The sequence below is a fragment of the Galeopterus variegatus genome, unplaced genomic scaffold, assembly GCF_000696425.1.
Source record: "Galeopterus variegatus unplaced genomic scaffold, G_variegatus-3.0.2 Scaffold4098, whole genome shotgun sequence".
Classification (NCBI taxonomy): domain Eukaryota; kingdom Metazoa; phylum Chordata; class Mammalia; order Dermoptera; family Cynocephalidae; genus Galeopterus; species Galeopterus variegatus.
In genome coordinates, this window is record NW_007730209.1 from 141,691 (window position 1) to 163,582 (window position 21,892).

General features: G+C 41.1%; 1 protein-coding gene across 1 annotated transcript in view; it reads right to left on the reverse strand.

The window, feature by feature from the left end:
* PRDM10 (PR domain containing 10) overlaps positions 1-21,892 on the reverse strand; it is a gene marked incomplete at its 5' end in the record, with an annotated part of 59,637 nt that continues 37,745 nt past the window's right edge. The window contains 9 exons of the mRNA XM_008586747.1: positions 1-226; positions 7,204-7,307; positions 11,276-11,453; positions 13,036-13,176; positions 14,383-14,553; positions 15,022-15,165; positions 15,805-16,005; positions 17,358-17,468; positions 18,388-18,567. Of these exons, the coding sequence (XP_008584969.1) occupies positions 23-226; positions 7,204-7,307; positions 11,276-11,453; positions 13,036-13,176; positions 14,383-14,553; positions 15,022-15,165; positions 15,805-16,005; positions 17,358-17,468; positions 18,388-18,567 (1,434 nt within the window). The remainder of the gene's footprint in view (positions 227-7,203; positions 7,308-11,275; positions 11,454-13,035; positions 13,177-14,382; positions 14,554-15,021; positions 15,166-15,804; positions 16,006-17,357; positions 17,469-18,387; positions 18,568-21,892) is intronic.

A 21,892-nucleotide genomic window follows, 5' to 3' on the forward strand; every position in this document is an offset into this window, starting at 1 on the left:
CAATTCTAGCTCAGGGAGAAGGTCATGGTTTAGTAATGTGCACTTCACTGCTTCCGTTTCCATTGGTGGTGGTTGTGATGATGTACTGTGTGGTCTGTTGTTGACTGGTGCTCTGGGAGTCCAGGGAGTCACTATGTGCAGACGGCTGAACCTGAACTCCACCGGAGAGGGCAGAAGTTTGCTTTTCCTCCAATTCTGGTTGACTTTCTGATAACACATAATGACCCTAGAGCAGGAACAAAAGAATCTTTAAAAATCTGGTGCTGAGAAAATCAACTACACTGTATACTGATAAATTAAAAGAAAAAAAAAATCTGGGGCCTAAAAGGGAAGGAGGAGCCACAGGGGATAGGACAAGGGAATATGCAAAGAAATGTTACAAGGGGACACGGCCTCTACGACAGGTGGTCAAGATCACTGGTTCTAAACTTCAGAATGTCAAAGACCAGCAAAATTAAAAATAATAATAAATTGTCCCCAAAACTTATTTTGCTAAGGTCATTTAAAATATACTACCATCAAATAGACATTTGAACACTCAAGAGCATAGGAAGGACACAATCTTAGAATAAAGCCCCTTACATTAAATAAATTTAGCTTTATGAAAACTCACACATTGTCTTTATTTTTCCTCATTTTTCCTCTGATCATGGAAACTTCTTCATAGACCTGTAGCTGGCTATTTCATTATGTTAACATTTTTAAAGAAAGAATGTGTCAGTCAGAAGGGGATTGGTCAGCTACAGAGCAGAGGAGAGAAGAAGTCACAGAGGAAAACTCCAGCAGTAGCCTTTCCATGCACGATCTAGAGAAAAAGCCATAGCCAGAAACCCATTTGATTCATCTAGGGTCTATGTTCTGAGTGCATACCCACCAAGTAATTTTCTGATTATGATTTGGTTTCCCATGTGGGTCTTCCTCTCGTGGGGAGGGGGCTGGTTCTCAACCTAGGGTCCATTAACCCCTAGGGGCTCTATAGGTGGACTTCAGAGAACCCATGAACTCTCAAAAACGTACAATACATTTGTGTGTAGGTACACTGCAATGGGGGAGGGAGACATCCCTGGCTTTAATAAGTTTCACAAATGAGTCCCTGGCCAAAAAATTGTAGAGTCAATAGGTCCTAAAGGGAACAGAAAATTCACTGATCATGTCAACATGACTATTCCATTTTACACTAGTTATTGTTTTCATTGTTACTCTGGATTTAAACATCTCTCCTAAGTCTAGTTGGTGTGACCCTACGTGATGAGAAATAAGCAAACTCTCAGAATGCTTTAAAAAAATCAACTTTTTGAGGCCACTGGACAACCCCACTGCTCTTGGAGGCCTCTTGGGAAACAATCTTCCCATGGGAAAATCCCAATATCCCTAGCCACTTAAGAGAATTTTTCTTTTTTTCTCTTTCCCACCATCAGCTTTATTAAGGTATAATTGAAAAACAAAAACTGTATATATTTACGGTATACAACATGATGTTTTGATATATGTATATATTATGAAATGATTAAATCAAGCTAATTAACATATCCATCTCTTCACATACGTACCATTTTTTTGTGTGAGAACATCTAAAATCTACTCTTCTTTTCTTTTTCTTTTTTTTTGGAAGCCGGCTGGTATGGGGATCAGAACACTTGACCTTGGTGTTACAACTCTGCACGTACCATTTTTTGTGTGTGAGAACATCTAAAATCTACTCTTCTTTTCTTTTTCTTTTTTTTTTGGAAGCCGGCTGGTATGGGGATCAGAACACTTGACCTTGGTGTTACAACTCTGTGCTCTAACCAACTAAGCTAACTGTCCAGCAATTGGCAATTTTCAAGTATACAATCCATTACTATTAACTATAGTCATCATGCTGTGCACTAGATCTCCAGAACTTATTCATCCAAGGGCATTTTTTTTACTTTAAATTTACATACTCTTTCTTCTAACAACTTGGAGGTAGGCCAGAACAAACCAGTGAAGATAAAAACAGAGGTAGTAGATCCAGTCAACATTGTACCTGCCCACCTTAAACATAACAAGGTCATTGATGGCAATGTTTTCCATCTTGGGGTGGCTGAATTTGCTTAAAATAGCTCCATAATTAGTTTATTATATTATTCTCTCCCAACCCAGCTGAAGACCAGTAGTCTTGAGGACTTCTGATCTTTCCTAGAAGCACATAAAAAGGTGATCATGTGAATGAATCTAGGAAGTTCATTATAGTTATTAATTGAGTAGATATTTATTGAGCATTTGCTATATCCTAGCCTCCCGGGCTATGCATTAAAGGGTAAAGTGATAAAGACAAGACCCAGCTTTCAAAGAATTCACCATCTACTGTGAGAAAACAAAGAGTAAATAAATCATTAAAAAATAAACTGTGATAAGGGTTATAACATAGCCCCTCAGGGTGGACAAGAGAAACCCAGCCGTCGCACAGCTTACCGGAGTAACAGCCTTCACCTGGCCAGACGCAACAGGAGTTGCCACACCACTGTCTGTAATCACAAACTGACCTGGGGGAAGTGTCATCATTTGAATCTCAGATGCTGAAAAACAGGAAATATCCATAGTTCACTGGTCTCGGATTTGAACACAAGTTCTAGAAACAGATACTGAACCAGTGACCACATTCCCCACTGAGACATTTTCCATGAGTTTGCACGCTGCAAGAGTCTTAGGACGATGCGATTTCTTGATAGAGAGAAAGCATCTCTGATAAGGACTGATCACGTGAGATGAGGTTAGGACAGTTGCAATCAGTGCAGCACCCCCTCAAATGTGGCTTCTGAACAGCCATAAAGACAAATATTCAACAATTTTTTAAAACCTTACAAACATTTACCTTTTAGATCAATATTTTTATCCTTTATATTCAGATTTGAATTCATGGCCGTGGATGCAACAAATGTACCCACGGTTGCCTAGCAATCACAATTTAATCCAATTTGAATTTTACCACCAATGTTATTAAAGCAAATTAAAAACAAAGTTCACCCCAGCACCCTGCTGATAATCTCTAAGTAATATTTTCTACTAAAAGGAATGAGAGCTTCTTGGAGAAATGGCTGATTCTAGACCTGGGCAGAAAATTTATCAAATGAGCCTGGGATATCGTGTCTTACCAGCACAGAAGATGCTATGAAAGACTGCAGAGCTGTGTGGGAAAGATGAGGGAGCCAGCCTCGAGAGGCTCCTACAAGCCAAAGGTGGGAAAGTCAGAGCATCAATAAGAATAACTACTGCAACAGACTGGAACTCGCCCTATGTTGAAAGTCATGAGCACACAATGACAGTAAGATACACACAGGTACCTCTCGTTTGTCACCTGGGATAACACTAGGAAACATGCATTATTTTGAAAACTTGCAAATAAAGGGGATGAATCATATTTAAAGCATTTATCCTGCCTTTCCTGTAGAAACAGTGTCTCACAGTAATCTGGTAGTTAAGCTAAAAAAAATTCTCTTTATGGACGTTTTCTAGCTAATTGATGAATAAGAATGATAGAATATTGCAACATTGCAAGCCCTAATGAAAAATAAAGGAGCTAAGGAATAAATATCAATGGCTCCTGACATCACAAAAATAGAGACAACTGAACATTATGCACCTCCTGATGGAAGGACACACACCAGCCATGAAGTATCTTGGCAGGAAAAACTGAACCTGCTCAAGCCTCTAGATCTAATTGCCAGTCTATAGGAAATAAAAGGGATGGAAGAAAGCATGGTAAATGATGACAGGGGTGCCACCAGCAAAATCCAGAATGTGGGAAACTCCATGGAACAAATGGCCCACTTTCTTCAACACAGAAATTACAACTTAGCGAGAGAATGAACACACATGAGTATATTAAAAAGAACTCAGAAAACATAATTGCAATGCATGGCCCTGAAACGGAGCCCAGTTTGAACAAACAGGCTATTAAAAAGTTTCTGAAACAATCACAGAAATATGAACACTGAGTGGGTATTTGAAGTATATCTGAGGGTATTAAAGAATTACTGTCATTTCTTTTTAGGTGTAACAATGTGTTGTGATAATGTTGTGTGGAGTTGTGTTTTTAAAAAATAGTCCTTTTGTTTTAGAGACACATACTAAAACATTTATGGACAGAATGATATGATGGATTATTAGACAGTGGAGGATGGGAGAGAATGACCGGGTATAAATCAGACAAGGTTGGGCCTGAGTTGGTAACTGTTGAAACTGGATAATGGGTACAGGGGACTTCATTATACTATACTCTCTTCTTTTGTACATTTTGAAATTTTTTCCTAATAAAACATTTCAGATCCAGAATCTTTTCTTCAAGTTAGAATGCTAGCTCATACTATTATTACCATAGATATCTTCGTCATTCCACCTTCTTTCACAGGAATGAAATTGAGTGTAAATATCAGTCTACTTACCAGGATTCTACTGGTATTTACAATGAGTAAGAGGGTCTTTCCCTAATAGGAAACTAGACTCAGCCCTCGTTGTGACCACCAATACTTACGAGAATAGATTGTAAAAATAACTAAATGGTGGAGCTTGAGCCTGACTGTGATATTATGGTATACACGTGAGGGTACTTCATGGAAAGATTTGTATTATTTTGCAATTCTACTTTGCTGTGAACTTTTTGAAGTACCCTCATATACTGGTTTTTGTCCACAGTTCCTGGCTCCCCAAGGCAGGACTCTGACCTTCCCCTGCCTTTTAGTCTTAGAGCTGGCCGTTAAGAAATTCTTTGACCTACCTTGTCTAATTGTAGGTGATAAGACCCCCATTTCAGGAGGGGCCTTGCCCCATACCTGGGAGGGAGGAAGACTGCATAGAGAGGTCAAGAAGGACCTGAACAGACGGGCCTTGCTGGGTTTCCCTGCCCAGTCTATCAGTATTAGGCCACACCCATTTTGTCCAATAACATTTCTACACAGCTGTCCATGTTTCAATCATGCCTTCATAATGAAGCTCCCATAAAAACCCAAAAGCATAGGATTTGGGGATCTTCCAGATAGATGAACATGTGGAGGTTCCCAGCGGGTGGTATACCTAGGGAGGGCACGCAAGTTCCACATCCCTTTCCCCATACCTTGACCCACATGTTTCTTCATCTGTATCCTTCATAATATCCTTTGTAATAAACCAGTAAACGTATTTCTCTGAGTTCTGTGAGCTGCTCTAGCAAATTAATCAAACCCAAGGAGTAGTCGTGGGAACCCTAATTTATAGTCAGTCCATCAGAAGCATAGGTAAAATACCTCAGGGCTTGCAATTGACATCAGAAGTGGGGGGCAGTACTGGGGAACGAGCCCTCAACCTGTGGGATCTGACGCTGTCTCCAGGTAGTGTCGGAGCTGAATTGGAAGACACCCAGCTGGTGTCCACTGTGGAACTGACTGCTTGCTTGCTGGTGGGGAGAGATCCCCACACTTTTAATGTCAGAAGCATGCTGTCAGAGTCTAGTGGGACAAGCTGAACTGTTTCTGTTCATTGCTGCTTGGAAGACACCCAGCTGGTGTCCACTGTGGAACTGACTGCTTGCTTGCTGGTGGGGAGAGATCCCCACACTTTTGATGTCAGAAGCATGCTGTCAGAGTCTAGTGGGACAAGCTGAACTGTTTCTGTTCATTGCTGCTCACTGATTCCATAGTAAATCTATGTAACATAGCCAAGGATCAGTCATGACAGATGGGCCCAAAATCAGAAATCAATAGTAGGAGAAAGATGAACACTGACCTTCTGCTTTCGCAGCCCCTACTCCTCCTGGTTGCTACTACTGATGTCTGTTACCTCTATTCCTGTTCCTCCCACACCTTCAGTGACAAAGGTCACATGCTTTCCAGCCCATACCCACAGCTGTCATCCCCACCAAGATGTTGACCTACCCCGACCTCTGGCAGCCAGCCTGTTACTGCTTCTGTGGCACTAATCTCAGGGTTTTGGAATCAACTGCTTATATATCTCTCTCCTCAACTAGATGATCATCTCTTTGAGCCAAAGACCATCTTATTAGAAGCAGCAGCACAGTGGGGTGATTTAGAGTGTAAACTCTGGGTTCCAAACCTCCATTTACTAGCTATGTCTCTTGGACAAGTTACTGTGCCTAGACTGCCTTATCTGTAAAATGCAAATAACAACTGTACTTATCTCATAGGTTGTTGTGAATATTGAATGTATTTAGTACTAAAATCATTAGGTTTAGAATCATTCCTAGCCTATAATGAGAGCTTAATGAAAGTTGGCTCACAATATTATTGTGTGGTGTTACTGATAATAATGTCAGTATTCATCTTTGTATATACCCAGGGTCAAGCACAGTGATTGATATATAAGCATTTAATACTGGTGGAAGAACGAGTCATTCCCATCAACGTATCCTNTGATATATGTATATATTATGAAATGATTAAATCAAGCTAATTAACATATCCATCTCTTCACACACGTACCATTTTTTGTGTGTGAGAACATCTAAAATCTACTCTTCTTTTCTTTTTCTTTTTTTTTTGGAAGCCGGCTGGTATGGGGATCAGAACACTTGACCTTGGTGTTACAACTCTGTGCTCTAACCAACTAAGCTAACTGTCCAGCAATTGGCAATTTTCAAGTATACAATCCATTACTATTAACTATAGTCATCATGCTGTGCACTAGATCTCCAGAACTTATTCATCCAAGGGCATTTTTTTTACTTTAAATTTACATACTCTTTCTTCTAACAACTTGGAGGTAGGCCAGAACAAACCAGTGAAGATAAAAACAGAGGTAGTAGATCCAGTCAACATTGTACCTGCCCACCTTAAACATAACAAGGTCATTGATGGCAATGTTTTCCATCTTGGGGTGGCTGAATTTGCTTAAAATAGCTCCATAATTAGTTTATTATATTATTCTCTCCCAACCCAGCTGAAGACCAGTAGTCTTGAGGACTTCTGATCTTTCCTAGAAGCACATAAAAAGGTGATCATGTGAATGAATCTAGGAAGTTCATTATAGTTATTAATTGAGTAGATATTTATTGAGCATTTGCTATATCCTAGCCTCCCGGGCTATGCATTAAAGGGTAAAGTGATAAAGACAAGACCCAGCTTTCAAAGAATTCACCATCTACTGTGAGAAAACAAAGAGTAAATAAATCATTAAAAAATAAACTGTGATAAGGGTTATAACATAGCCCCTCAGGGTGGACAAGAGAAACCCAGCCGTCGCACAGCTTACCGGAGTAACAGCCTTCACCTGGCCAGACGCAACAGGAGTTGCCACACCACTGTCTGTAATCACAAACTGACCTGGGGGAAGTGTCATCATTTGAATCTCAGATGCTGAAAAACAGGAAATATCCATAGTTCACTGGTCTCGGATTTGAACACAAGTTCTAGAAACAGATACTGAACCAGTGACCACATTCCCCACTGAGACATTTTCCATGAGTTTGCACGCTGCAAGAGTCTTAGGACGATGCGATTTCTTGATAGAGAGAAAGCATCTCTGATAAGGACTGATCACGTGAGATGAGGTTAGGACAGTTGCAATCAGTGCAGCACCCCCTCAAATGTGGCTTCTGAACAGCCATAAAGACAAATATTCAACAATTTTTTAAAACCTTACAAACATTTACCTTTTAGATCAATATTTTTATCCTTTATATTCAGATTTGAATTCATGGCCGTGGATGCAACAAATGTACCCACGGTTGCCTAGCAATCACAATTTAATCCAATTTGAATTTTACCACCAATGTTATTAAAGCAAATTAAAAACAAAGTTCACCCCAGCACCCTGCTGATAATCTCTAAGTAATATTTTCTACTAAAAGGAATGAGAGCTTCTTGGAGAAATGGCTGATTCTAGACCTGGGCAGAAAATTTATCAAATGAGCCTGGGATATCGTGTCTTACCAGCACAGAAGATGCTATGAAAGACTGCAGAGCTGTGTGGGAAAGATGAGGGAGCCAGCCTCGAGAGGCTCCTACAAGCCAAAGGTGGGAAAGTCAGAGCATCAATAAGAATAACTACTGCAACAGACTGGAACTCGCCCTATGTTGAAAGTCATGAGCACACAATGACAGTAAGATACACACAGGTACCTCTCGTTTGTCACCTGGGATAACACTAGGAAACATGCATTATTTTGAAAACTTGCAAATAAAGGGGATGAATCATATTTAAAGCATTTATCCTGCCTTTCCTGTAGAAACAGTGTCTCACAGTAATCTGGTAGTTAAGCTAAAAAAAATTCTCTTTATGGACGTTTTCTAGCTAATTGATGAATAAGAATGATAGAATATTGCAACATTGCAAGCCCTAATGAAAAATAAAGGAGCTAAGGAATAAATATCAATGGCTCCTGACATCACAAAAATAGAGACAACTGAACATTATGCACCTCCTGATGGAAGGACACACACCAGCCATGAAGTATCTTGGCAGGAAAAACTGAACCTGCTCAAGCCTCTAGATCTAATTGCCAGTCTATAGGAAATAAAAGGGATGGAAGAAAGCATGGTAAATGATGACAGGGGTGCCACCAGCAAAATCCAGAATGTGGGAAACTCCATGGAACAAATGGCCCACTTTCTTCAACACAGAAATTACAACTTAGCGAGAGAGTGAACACACATGAGTATATTAAAAAGAACTCAGAAAACATAATTGCAATGCATGGCCCTGAAACGGAGCCCAGTTTGAACAAACAGGCTATTAAAAAGTTTCTGAAACAATCACAGAAATATGAACACTGAGTGGGTATTTGAAGTATATCTGAGGGTATTAAAGAATTACTGTCATTTCTTTTTAGGTGTAACAATGTGTTGTGATAATGTTGTGTGGAGTTGTGTTTTTAAAAAATAGTCCTTTTGTTTTAGAGACACATACTAAAACATTTATGGACAGAATGATATGATGGATTATTAGACAGTGGAGGATGGGAGAGAATGACCGGGTATAAATCAGACAAGGTTGGGCCTGAGTTGGTAACTGTTGAAACTGGATAATGGGTACAGGGGACTTCATTATACTATACTCTCTTCTTTTGTACATTTTGAAATTTTTTCCTAATAAAACATTTCAGATCCAGAATCTTTTCTTCAAGTTAGAATGCTAGCTCATACTATTATTACCATAGATATCTTCGTCATTCCACCTTCTTTCACAGGAATGAAATTGAGTGTAAATATCAGTCTACTTACCAGGATTCTACTGGTATTTACAATGAGTAAGAGGGTCTTTCCCTAATAGGAAACTAGACTCAGCCCTCGTTGTGACCACCAATACTTACGAGAATAGATTGTAAAAATAACTAAATGGTGGAGCTTGAGCCTGACTGTGATATTATGGTATACACGTGAGGGTACTTCATGGAAAGATTTGTATTATTTTGCAATTCTACTTTGCTGTGAACTTTTTGAAGTACCCTCATATACTGGTTTTTGTCCACAGTTCCTGGCTCCCCAAGGCAGGACTCTGACCTTCCCCTGCCTTTTAGTCTTAGAGCTGGCCGTTAAGAAATTCTTTGACCTACCTTGTCTAATTGTAGGTGATAAGACCCCCATTTCAGGAGGGGCCTTGCCCCATACCTGGGAGGGAGGAAGACTGCATAGAGAGGTCAAGAAGGACCTGAACAGACGGGCCTTGCTGGGTTTCCCTGCCCAGTCTATCAGTATTAGGCCACACCCATTTTGTCCAATAACATTTCTACACAGCTGTCCATGTTTCAATCATGCCTTCATAATGAAGCTCCCATAAAAACCCAAAAGCATAGGATTTGGGGATCTTCCAGATAGATGAACATGTGGAGGTTCCCAGCGGGTGGTATACCTAGGGAGGGCACGCAAGTTCCACATCCCTTTCCCCATACCTTGACCCACATGTTTCTTCATCTGTATCCTTCATAATATCCTTTGTAATAAACCAGTAAACGTATTTCTCTGAGTTCTGTGAGCTGCTCTAGCAAATTAATCAAACCCAAGGAGTAGTCGTGGGAACCCTAATTTATAGTCAGTCCATCAGAAGCATAGGTAAAATACCTCAGGGCTTGCAATTGACATCAGAAGTGGGGGGCAGTACTGGGGAACGAGCCCTCAACCTGTGGGATCTGACGCTGTCTCCAGGTAGTGTCGGAGCTGAATTGGAAGACACCCAGCTGGTGTCCACTGTGGAACTGACTGCTTGCTTGCTGGTGGGGAGAGATCCCCACACTTTTGATGTCAGAAGCATGCTGTCAGAGTCTAGTGGGACAAGCTGAACTGTTTCTGTTCATTGCTGCTCACTGATTCCATAGTAAATCTATGTAACATAGCCAAGGATCAGTCATGACAGATGGGCCCAAAATCAGAAATCAATAGTAGGAGAAAGATGAACACTGACCTTCTGCTTTCGCAGCCCCTACTCCTCCTGGTTGCTACTACTGATGTCTGTTACCTCTATTCCTGTTCCTCCCACACCTTCAGTGACAAAGGTCACATGCTTTCCAGCCCATACCCACAGCTGTCATCCCCACCAAGATGTTGACCTACCCCGACCTCTGGCAGCCAGCCTGTTACTGCTTCTGTGGCACTAATCTCAGGGTTTTGGAATCAACTGCTTATATATCTCTCTCCTCAACTAGATGATCATCTCTTTGAGCCAAAGACCATCTTATTAGAAGCAGCAGCACAGTGGGGTGATTTAGAGTGTAAACTCTGGGTTCCAAACCTCCATTTACTAGCTATGTCTCTTGGACAAGTTACTGTGCCTAGACTGCCTTATCTGTAAAATGCAAATAACAACTGTACTTATCTCATAGGTTGTTGTGAATATTGAATGTATTTAGTACTAAAATCATTAGGTTTAGAATCATTCCTAGCCTATAATGAGAGCTTAATGAAAGTTGGCTCACAATATTATTGTGTGGTGTTACTGATAATAATGTCAGTATTCATCTTTGTATATACCCAGGGTCAAGCACAGTGATTGATATATAAGCATTTAATAAATACTGGTGGAAGAACGAGTCATTCCCATCAACGTATCCTATATCCATCTATTCTACTTAAATGATCATACCTATACTTCTTCCAGAAATATACCTAATGTCTCTGAAAATGTCACATCAGGGTGGATCTCTGAGATCAGAACGCTGCCTTGAATTTTGTCATGAAACTCATTCAAGAACATGCACTACAGAATACAGAAAATGGCCACTTGAAATTTTAATCCAAAAATGTTTTATAAAGCTGATGAAATTACGACACATGGCTGGAGATCACCCACTCATGACTCACACAGCAGTGTCCCCTTTTCTCTTACTTACAATAGCCACGGAAGGAGTTCCAAGCGTTGGGCAGGTATGTGTGTTGTACAGAGGAACTCTGCTGCTGCTGCTGCTGCTGCAGCGCCTGCCCCTGTGTGGAAGAGCTTCCTGGTATACGGGACGGGCTGAGCTCCTGCTGAGCCTGCTGGGCAGAGGGACTCAACGGCTGCCCAGCTACCTAGGGAGAAACAGAAAGCCAGAGTGGGAAATTATGAATTTCCAGTAGAGCTAAAACTTACAAATAACTGAAGGAAATTAATCAGACTAATATGAATTATAATACTGAAAGTCTCATGGCTAAAGTAATAATACAGTCAGCCCTCCATATCTATGGGTTCTGCATCCGTGTATTCAACCACCCCGGATCAAAAATATAATTGTATCTGTACTGAACATGTACAGACTTTTTTATATTCTCATCATTATTCCCTAAACAGTGCAGTATAACAACTATTTACATAGCATTTACATTGTATTAGATATTATAAGTAATCTAGAGGTGATTTAAAGTATATGGGAGGATATGCGTAGGTTAAATGCACATACTATGCCATTTTATATCAGGGACTTAATCATTAAATTTTAGTACTGGAGGGAGGTCCTGGAACCAATCCCCCACGGATACTGAGGGATGACTGTATTTTAAATAAGAATAGAGTTAATGAAAAGCAAACATAACTATGAAATTCTCTCGTTTTAAAAGGATTCTGTAGAAGAGTATCCAAAAAGTTAATTTCAATAAACTTATTAGAAAGATAAATGAAAGTATAATTACCTACATTACATAAGGTTTAAAAATTTGGGAGGTGAAATGACTTGCCTATGTCACAAAGGTAATCTGGAACACAAATTGAAATAGAACCCAGAAGTCATAATTTCCATTAAATTGCACTGGATAGTCCCTCCCAGTTCATGGACTTAGGCACACGTGCACATTCAGACAGCTGGTGCAGACTTACTCCTGACTGCAGGATAAAGCCCATATTCAATAGCCCACCATTCAAGGCCCTCCGTAATTCAGCTCCAAACTACCTTTCCAACTTTCTTTTCAAACATCATTTCCTATTACTAAACTAAACAGGAAAACTCACAGTTTTTTGCAAATGTACCCCATTTCCCACCTCTTTGTCTTTACTCACAATGTGAGCTTGTTCAGATCATAGTGCCTCCCCCATCTACCATGTCGAAATTGTACCCCTCCTTCAACACCTAATTCAAAGACCAATTCTACAAAAATACCCTTGATTCCCTGCTAAACACAATCTCCCACTCCTCTGAACCCCCACAACTTATCTATATGAGGGTACCTCAAAAGTTCATGGAAAGATTTGTATTATCTTTTAATTCTATTTTTCCATGATCTTTTTGAAATACCTTCGTATATCTCAATAAAAGGTTCAATCAAACAAATACAATAATACACAATACACAATAATACTCCACAGAGTCACTGTTCCAAATCACAGAAGCAGCTCAGCAAGTGCATTTAGGATAGGAAGCAAAGGTCAATGTTGTTTCTAGGATATCATATCGCAGGGCACCATTCGAACAATAGAAGCTAATAACTTAATGTAAGTGTCCACAATACCAATATAAAAATTGGAGGAAAAGGCAAGGCTTTTTAATTAAGGTCAAAAAATAACGATATCACCTCAATAGCTGAGGAGACTACGTCTAACGATAATGTCTTCCACTGCTACTAACTCTCACAGTCCCCAAGTTCATACTGACACCTCTGCATAGTCTATGGGGAAGTGTACCTGGGAGGGTGCCGGGGCTGAGGTGGGGGGCTCAGTCACCTGGATGTGCTGCACCTGGATGGCGTGCTGGGTGTAGGTCTGAGGGTCATGGAGCTGGCCGACGTCCACCGTGGACTGCTGAGACTGGTGAGGGGAGGTGGCCTGGAGGGAGAAAACACAGGCCCAGAGACCAAACACACATTGATCGAGGTTAAGGGAAATCCTTCCAGAGAAAAGGTTCAGTTAAAAACAGTATCAGAAGAACAGACAAATCCACTGCTACACTCCCAGAAAGCCCACACCTAAGCCAAGCTGGCCAAGCACTGAGAAAAGTAGAGTTAACAAAATTAGCCACTAATATTATTAAATTCTGGAAGAGGAGAGAGAGGAATATAGTCCCTAATAATGAGCTGAAAGACAAGCTCCCAAAAATCAAAAATCTTTTTCCCTCAAATTTCAGTTAAATTTATGACCTATCCTTTACCAGTTAAGAGATCAAGAAGAGAATTTGCTTTGAGTTTGCCACTATTAACCCACTACAACAGTCGTTCCTAACCTTTTATGTATCACAGACATCTCTGAAAATCTTGCTAAAGTACAGACCCTTTTTCCAGAGCAATGAACATATACATCATGTTTTACAGGCAATTTCAGGGACTCATAGATTCCTCTAAAGCCTAAAGTTAAGAACCTTCCCGTAAGAAAAACAAGATAAAGACTAGTCAGTGATGGTGGTAACTTCCAATGTCCTGTTCCCATGTTAGTTTTTATTTTTCAGAGACCAAATTGTTTCAAAGCAACACTCCTTCATTTGTGCCTTGAGTGTATTTCCTCAGCGTAATTAAATGAAACAATACTTCTGGGAGGATTCCTTCTTTTAACTCCCTAATTAGTAAGAATGAGCTACTCGTTATCTGGTAGAGGGAACATAGTTGTACCTCTTTACTGAAAAGGTACTGACTGATATTCAGACAGCAAGTAAAAATTATTCTTTACAACCTCTCACTGATATAAGTCATTTGATGCCCAGGTAGGGTTTTATTAAACTGGCTCATTATCAAGTAGTCAGCCTGGATGTTAAGGATAAGGATTTAAAAGAGGCTCAGAAGGCAGCTCCACTAGTACAGGATGACTTGTATATGCTTGGCCCTAAAATCTGCTGACTACTATAGATGGAAATCTGTTACACTGCTCAGTCCAAAGCCTTCATCAGGGTGGGTAGTATATCTTATTTCCATGCAGAAGCCCATTATGTAGAGCCCAATTCCAGCTCTGAGAATAGGGTGCTTTTGTTGACTCCAGCTACTGTATTGGCTGACAGCAGGATGGCATTCATAAAGGTAAAGAGAGACAAACATAACACAGTACCGGGGCCACTTGCACCACTTGAAGCTGGATATGCTGAGGTTGCTGGAGACCAGACGCAGACTGTGACACAGGGATATACTGAATTCTCTGGTAGTCTCCTTGTGGCGTTCGGTAATCTGTTGTTAAGGTCTGGGACAGTTCTGTCATTGCTTGGGTTAGCAGGTCTGTTGTCTAGAAAAAAATCACACAGAACACACGAGTTGGGAACACTTGTTTATAGCAATTTCAGTGCTCCTAAATCCTACTAAAATTTAGTTTGTCTCACTGGTGGATTAATGAGCTACACATTAGCCCTGAGCCCAGAGAGAAAAAAAATCTGAGGACGAGAAGGTGTCAGAACATGACCTCTATATCCATATCTATATCTGACTGGCTCTGACCCAGTGGAGCTGCCCTAGAGGTTCTGACCATCTTGTAGTGAACAAGCAGCACTGACAATTTTTCACTACCCCTTTTACAGAGAGCTTTGGAAAGTACCAACTAGGAGATCCAATTATATGCAGAATGCCCTGTGTGGAAAACTGAAGGATAATGAGCTACATTTGCAGACAACTAAATAACAAGATAGACATGGCTTTGGCACTTAAAGATATGATGGGCACAGAAGGAAACAAAATGCTCTTCCCGTCATACACTCACCACCACGGTCTCTCCAGTGGCACTATCTGTCGTTAACACAGCTGGGGTGGCACTTATCACAGCTGTTGTCAATGGTGTATGTATGGTGTTAGGGAGCTGGGCATACTCCGGATGCTTCTTTCGAATGTGTTGGACCATCTTGGTCTGAAGAATTAAGACAAAAACCAAAAATAATTACTAGAATTAATTATTTTCATTTTTTCTTGTATGCAAACCCTTTAAAAATTCCTAAAGTCCTTTATCTTGTGCCTTTAAAAAAAAATCAGAGCAACACTGATGCTATGACTGCACTTCTTAAACTGGACAATGCTATGAACGGAAAAAAGAGAAGAGGGCTGAAAAGAGAGTAAAACTCATGGGGCCTACACCACAAGCAGAGTCCAAGTACCTCACAGCGCCCCCCACGCCCACCAACACCTGCAGGAAGCAATCACAGTCCCCACAGAAAAAATGACCCCCTTTTCAAGAACCACCATTTACGTGCAAATGTTGTGCTTCCATAAACATGAGCTCTAAACTATAAGCACAGAATATTCAAGTGTGAGGCCCTTAGCAGACTGAGGGCAAAGGAAAACAGTCAAGTGTGCAGGCTATTCATACAGGGCACTAATCCTGGGGGAAGTCCACAATGCCTCTTCCCATTCTGTGCTTACAGTCCCTGTTTACAGGAACTAAAATAACATCTCTTTTGGCAGCCATCAATTCAGAAGCAGCTATCCTCTCTTACAAGATTCCTTTCACAGTGCTTTGGCCCTCAGATTTAGTCCGGAACCTTCCTCATACCTTGCTGCTATACTGTTTGGAGCAGTGAGGGCAGCAGACAGGAGGGGTGGCTATGGTGCCCGTCAGCTGGGTGTGGGTGCTCAGCATGGGGTCTGGCTCTCCAGGACCAGCGGGGCGAAGTTTCCGAATGCTTGGTGGGAGCTCGGCTCCTGGATGGTTCTTCAGAATATGGGCTTTACGCTTGCTGGCACTTTTATAAACCTGCAAATTCAAATGCTTTGCCATGAAAGCAGTACACGGTTCCACGTTCTCGCTTAAAGCAAACTATTTAACAATTTCATTATAAGGAAATGAGAAAAAGTGTTCATGTAGTCCAAAATAAAATAGATTAACAGATCAACTAAAGGATAATCAGGATACACCACACATTAGCATAAAAGAATGTAATATATATATGCTAGGCATCTTCCTTGAACTTACATATTTAAGATAGTAACTGTAAAAATGCCCTTTACCCTAAAGTTTAAAAGGTAGATAAACACACAAAAATAAAATTGTTTTTAAGGCCAGTTTATCCTCTACCCTGTCTGTGAAGCTCTCATGGGAGGTGATGGAGTTTGGATGTGTCGTCCCCTCCAAAACCCATGTGGAGATTTGATCTCCAGTGTGGCAGTGTTGGAAACTGATTGAGTCATGGGGGCGGATCCTCATGAATGGATTAATGCTCTCTCTGGGGGAGGGGGAATTAATGAGTGAGTTCTTGCTAATGTTCCTGCGAGAGCTCGTTGCTTAAAAAGACCCTGGCACCTTCTCTCTCTCTCTTGCTTCCTCTCGCCATATGATCTGCTTGTCCCTGCCACTTTCCGCCATGAGTAGAAGCAGCCTGAGGCCCGTGCCAGATGCAGCTGTCCCAGAAACATAAGCCAAATAAACCACTTTCCTTTATAAATTACCCAGTCTCAGGTAATTCTGTCAGAGCAACACAAAATGGACTAAAACAGGACGTATATAGCTGACTACTAGGAGCCAAAGAATCTTCCAAATGGCAAATTTAGTAGAAACTAATACCTTCATGTTTAAAAAATATTTCTTACTTTTAAGCTGACATAGCCATATTATTTAAGAAACAGTATTACAATAAAACAAACGTATATTATCTTTCTTTTTTTGTAACTGCACAAAAATAAAGAACAGAATAGTACAAGTAGAGTACTCCACCACAAAACTTGTCACGTCCCACTCTGTCTTCTAGAAACCCAAAATCTACCATATATTTTACAAGTAAGATGACAAACACGCTCATTTTAGAGCCTAGGAGTTTAAAATGAATTCACAAACTAAGCTCTTAGTAGTAAGTCTCTTCTTTCATAACAAAGATTACAGAGAGAAGGGACAATGAGAAAAACAGTCAACTAATTCTTAGGGAAAAAAATTTGGCTTAAAATGAGGCTGCATCTCTAGCCCTTTCTTGTCTGAATGGAAAACTACTAAAAGACAGGGATCCATCTGCTAAGAGTCACTGCAACATCCTAGCACATATTTACACACGCAGACAAATCAGCTCTAAGCAGGGCTACCACAGCAGCATACCAGTATGGATATGTTCCTTTTACCTTATCACAATACTGACAAAAGTAATCACGGTTGGGTTTGATGATGGGTAGAGTTAACTCTGGCACCTCTTCTATCTTCATGTCTGGGTGCCTCTTTGATAAGTGATTTACCTAATGTGAAAACAAAGGAGAAAAAGAGACCCCATTACAAACAGAAGCTAAACAAATGCCTCTGATAATGACTGCTCAAAGTTGAAATTCTCTCAAGCAATGCTCCAAACCATAAGGTGTTTGGCCAGAACCAGCATCACCAGACTGATCTGACACCAAAGCCTTAACAGTAACAGGAGCTAACAGTACTTCAGCAAATAACTGAAGGTGAATTGGATCCCATCAACAATCTTTGACTGAAAGAACTACTGTTGGAAAAAGGAAAATTACACTAGAATAAATTTCTTGAGTGAATTCTCCTGAAGCAAACCTGTCTTTCATTACTTATTGCCCTAGCCTTACTGAGAACATTGAATGAGATACAAACTAAAGTTCTGAATTTTAAATATTGCTCTGTGACTTTCCAGCTCCTGGCAATTGTTAACAAGGTCAAAATGAGTTGAAAGCAGTGAATTGGCTGTCCCCATGTTTCTGCTAACACAGGTTCACATACCCTGCTTTAATGAAAAGCTCCCTTCTATTGCTGTTTTATATCTGGAAAAGCGAGGCATTAAAACAGAATAGTCAGAGAGAAGGCTAAGACCCAACCAGAAAGTATATTCAAGAACACAAAAGAGAAGAGGGAAATAAAATAGGATAGGAGTAAAGATTGCGAAGAGTAAAGAAAATCTAGTCGCAAAACGTGGTAGAAAAAGACCTCTTCCAAGAAGTCTCCTGAGCAGTGGTAAAGAAAGGCAAAGGGAGATTGGAAGGGAGAAAACTTCAAACTGGGAACTGTTTGCCTCTGTTTCCTCCACAGCCATGAACAAAACCTACTGACAAATGTAGCTGAGCACAGAGTATAACTCAAAAGCCATCATCATCAACAGATATGAGGTGGGGCTGCAAGGCAGAGGAATATGCGGCCGTGTGCACTGACCAGCATGCCCCGCCGCCGGAAGCCCATCATGCACAGGCGGCACTTGAACGTGAAGCTGTCGTAGTCTGTGGACGTGATGCGAGGCTTGAACGTCTTGGAGCGGCTGATGCGGTCAGCTTTCTTGGCCTCCCTCTCAGGATTATGCATCCTTTGCATGTGTTCCCGCAGTTTGTCTTTTCGCTGTTGGGAGAGAATTTTTGAAAAGGGGATGGGGTTGGGGGTAGAAATTTTTTAATTGAAGAGATAATAAAAAAAAATTAATACAAATTAGTCGTCACTGCAACCTACTGAGAGGCATCTGACTTGCTGGAGCACGGGGACATACAAGGACATGTCAAAAGTGGCTGGGAATTACTCTGTCCAGTAGTAAATAAGTGCATTCCAATGAGCCTTAGTTTGAAATGACCAATAAATATGAACAATACATACTGATTTTTGAGAAAAAAGACTGCATTTATGCAGAGGAGATCAAGGAGTTCATAGGATGAGTTTGGTATTAAGAACTATAAGACAAATTGACAATGAGTGATGGGTATGTACTGGATTCACAAAGCCGTGTGTATACTCAATCCCACACGTTTCAACAAATATGAAGATATTCTTCTAAATCCCAAATGAGTTTAAGTAAGAATCTCTCATCATGTGGATTTAAAGCCTCTCATCTTATGGATTTAGAGGTTCTAGTAAACAATTATACTGTTCCCTGTGGACAGTGTGTGGTCTAGGGCACACACATGTTTATGTCAGTCCACAGAGAGAAAATTAGGCAGAGCCCATCCTGAATAAAAACAAATTCAAAAAGTGCCAACTCCCTTATCCAGTGAGGCTCTCTGCTCTTGGACCATATGACTAAACTATTACTGGTCTTGTAAAGATTTTGAACTTGTCTGCAAGACCGGTTCTTCCCATCTTTTGGTACAGGGGCTTTTTTTTTTAACCACTTCATTTTTCAGCACAGTTATTCAACAAATACTCCTTGAGTGCCTTCCATGTATCAGGAGCCATGCTGAGTGCTAAGTGCCGAGTGCCGACGCCTGGCACCCTCGCCTGCCTGCTTCTCTGCTACAACACATATGTCCCAAGTGCACTTTCTTCCTATCTCCACCTGCCCTCATTCCTGGAAAGTAGGAGAGAATATCCACAGTTTCTTAGTCTGTAGTAGAATTTGGATTAAGAGTACTACCCTAAATAACTGTATTTCTTTTTAGTGCAGATACAATGATAAAGCTCTGTTGCATTCACCACAGTTTCTTAGTCTGTAGTAGAATTTGGATTAAGAGCACTACCCTAAATAACTGTATTTCTTTTTAGTGCAGATACAATGATAAAGCTCTGTTGCATTCCCACTTTTTCCTAAACATCCATATTCGCTAATTGCCCTCATTTATTCTCTTAACTGAATCGTTACCTTAACTGAATCATTACATAAATCCCAAAGCCTAATACTAATACCAATACTGCACTAGGCCATGCGTGCAGGGACAGGCATATGTTTACTGAACGCCATATCTCCACGAGGCCTTTTTCTCTTCCTGCATAAGTCTAGCTCCTTAATATCAGTACTGTTTCCGACATCTAGCCTCTAAAGCTACAGATCTCAGCTCCTTGCTGTCTGTCCTTCACCCTTTCATCCAGAAGTAAGGTCCTGCCAGTTCTCCCTCAAACATCTGTCTTGAACAGAACCCTCTGCTTCATGCCCACTGCCTCTGCCCAGATCTCAGAAGCCCTCAGCTCCCTTCACCATAAGTCTCAGTACTTGGTCCAACAAGCTGGCTTAACCTACTTCTCCGGCTTCATCTCACCACTGGTCTCTTACCATGCCCTCCACCTGCTCCACCTCCAACCATCTCCTGAATGTAGGATCACCCTGGTCCCTGCTGCTCCCTCTGCTTGGAATGTCTTTACCCCTTCCTCATCCCTTATCCTCTCCCTTTCTCTAGCTGGAAATTCTTCCCCACCCTTTAGTGAATTCCAAAGTGTCACCTATCTATGAAGACTCCCCCACACATCTCAGAGTACTTTATTCTCTTCTCTACTATACTGTCAATAATAATTTTTTGTACATGTCTAATTTTCCCATTAAACTGTGAGCTCCTTAAAGTCAGAAGGTCCTCCCTTTTCTCTACGTATGCTGCCCTCATGGAGCTTACAGTTAGCAGGATGGCCAACAGCAATACCTAAGTGGTAGGACAGGGTTGCCAGCAAAAGGTCCTATAGGAATCCAGAGGAGAAGCACTTAATCCAGGGATCAAGAAATGTCCCATATGAAGTGACATCAAGCAGGCGAAATGACAGAAGAATCTGGAAGTTTATTTCAAGCCCGGGGTTGGAGGGAGAGCAAGTGCAGAGGCCCAAGGAGAGACAAGCGGCCACACAGTGGGTCTAAGTAGCTCAGTACAGCCAGCGTGCAAAGTGGAGGTGAGAACTGCAGAGGTCAGCAGGAGCCAGATCTTGTGGTGTCCTTTAAGTGATTAGAACTTTGGAATCTATCTGCATGAAGAGCAATTAAGGGTTTTTCAGAAGGGACATGACATCAGTTTTGTTCTCAAGAAGAATTACTCTGGTTACAGCCTGAAAAAATACATCGAAGGTACATAGTGGTTTTGTGCTGTGTCAACTTGGCTAAGGGGAACTATATTTAAACGGAATCCCCTTCCCAGCATTGTTCCAAGGTAGGCAAGGCCAAGAGAGGAACTCACACCAGACAGGAAGGTGGAACTGGAGCAGTTGCCACGCTGCTCTGAAGGTCACCAAGCCTGGGGTGGCATCAGGTGAAGAGGTACCCATAGGTCCCACTGATCCTCACTCTCTCCCACTCAGCCACCAGCTCTCTTCTTGACTGCCAACCCTGCTAGACTACACCAGCTCTCCTTCACGGGCCCACCCTAAAGGTGGTAGGGCCTGGGTTCCCAGATTCCCAGGTAAATTCCCATGTGTCCACCTAGACCCATGCTTCAGAGGGTGCATTAGTGACTTCTCCTTTCAGACCCTTTCTTCTCCATCTTCTCCTATAATTAAGTTTAGTCCTATAAAAAAATCCCTTATTTTGTAATACTCATACTGGTTTTGCTTCCCTGATTGAAGCCCATGTAATATATTGGGCGAAGGTAAAGGAGAAAATGAAAGCAAAAAGATTTTATTCTTAGGTGTTAAAATGATATTTGGCATAACATAAAATAGGTTATCAAAAAATGTTGAATGGACAGGATGGATGGATGGCCAAACAGCATCACAAGACAGGAATCCTTTTAGATATAAATCTTTTTTTTTTTTAATCAAGAAACAACAAAACCTAGACCCACTTATACTTTTCACATTGGAGTTCTCTACAGAGTTCTAAATCATGCTTCTATACTAATAAACTTAAAGCTATCAAGATTATTAGCTATGGGGCCGGCCCGGTGGCGCACTGCTACAGTGCACCGCTTGGGAAGCGCGGCGGCGCTCCCGCCGAGGGCTCGGATCCCACAAACAAACCGGCTCCCGCCCCCTTGCTGAGCACGGT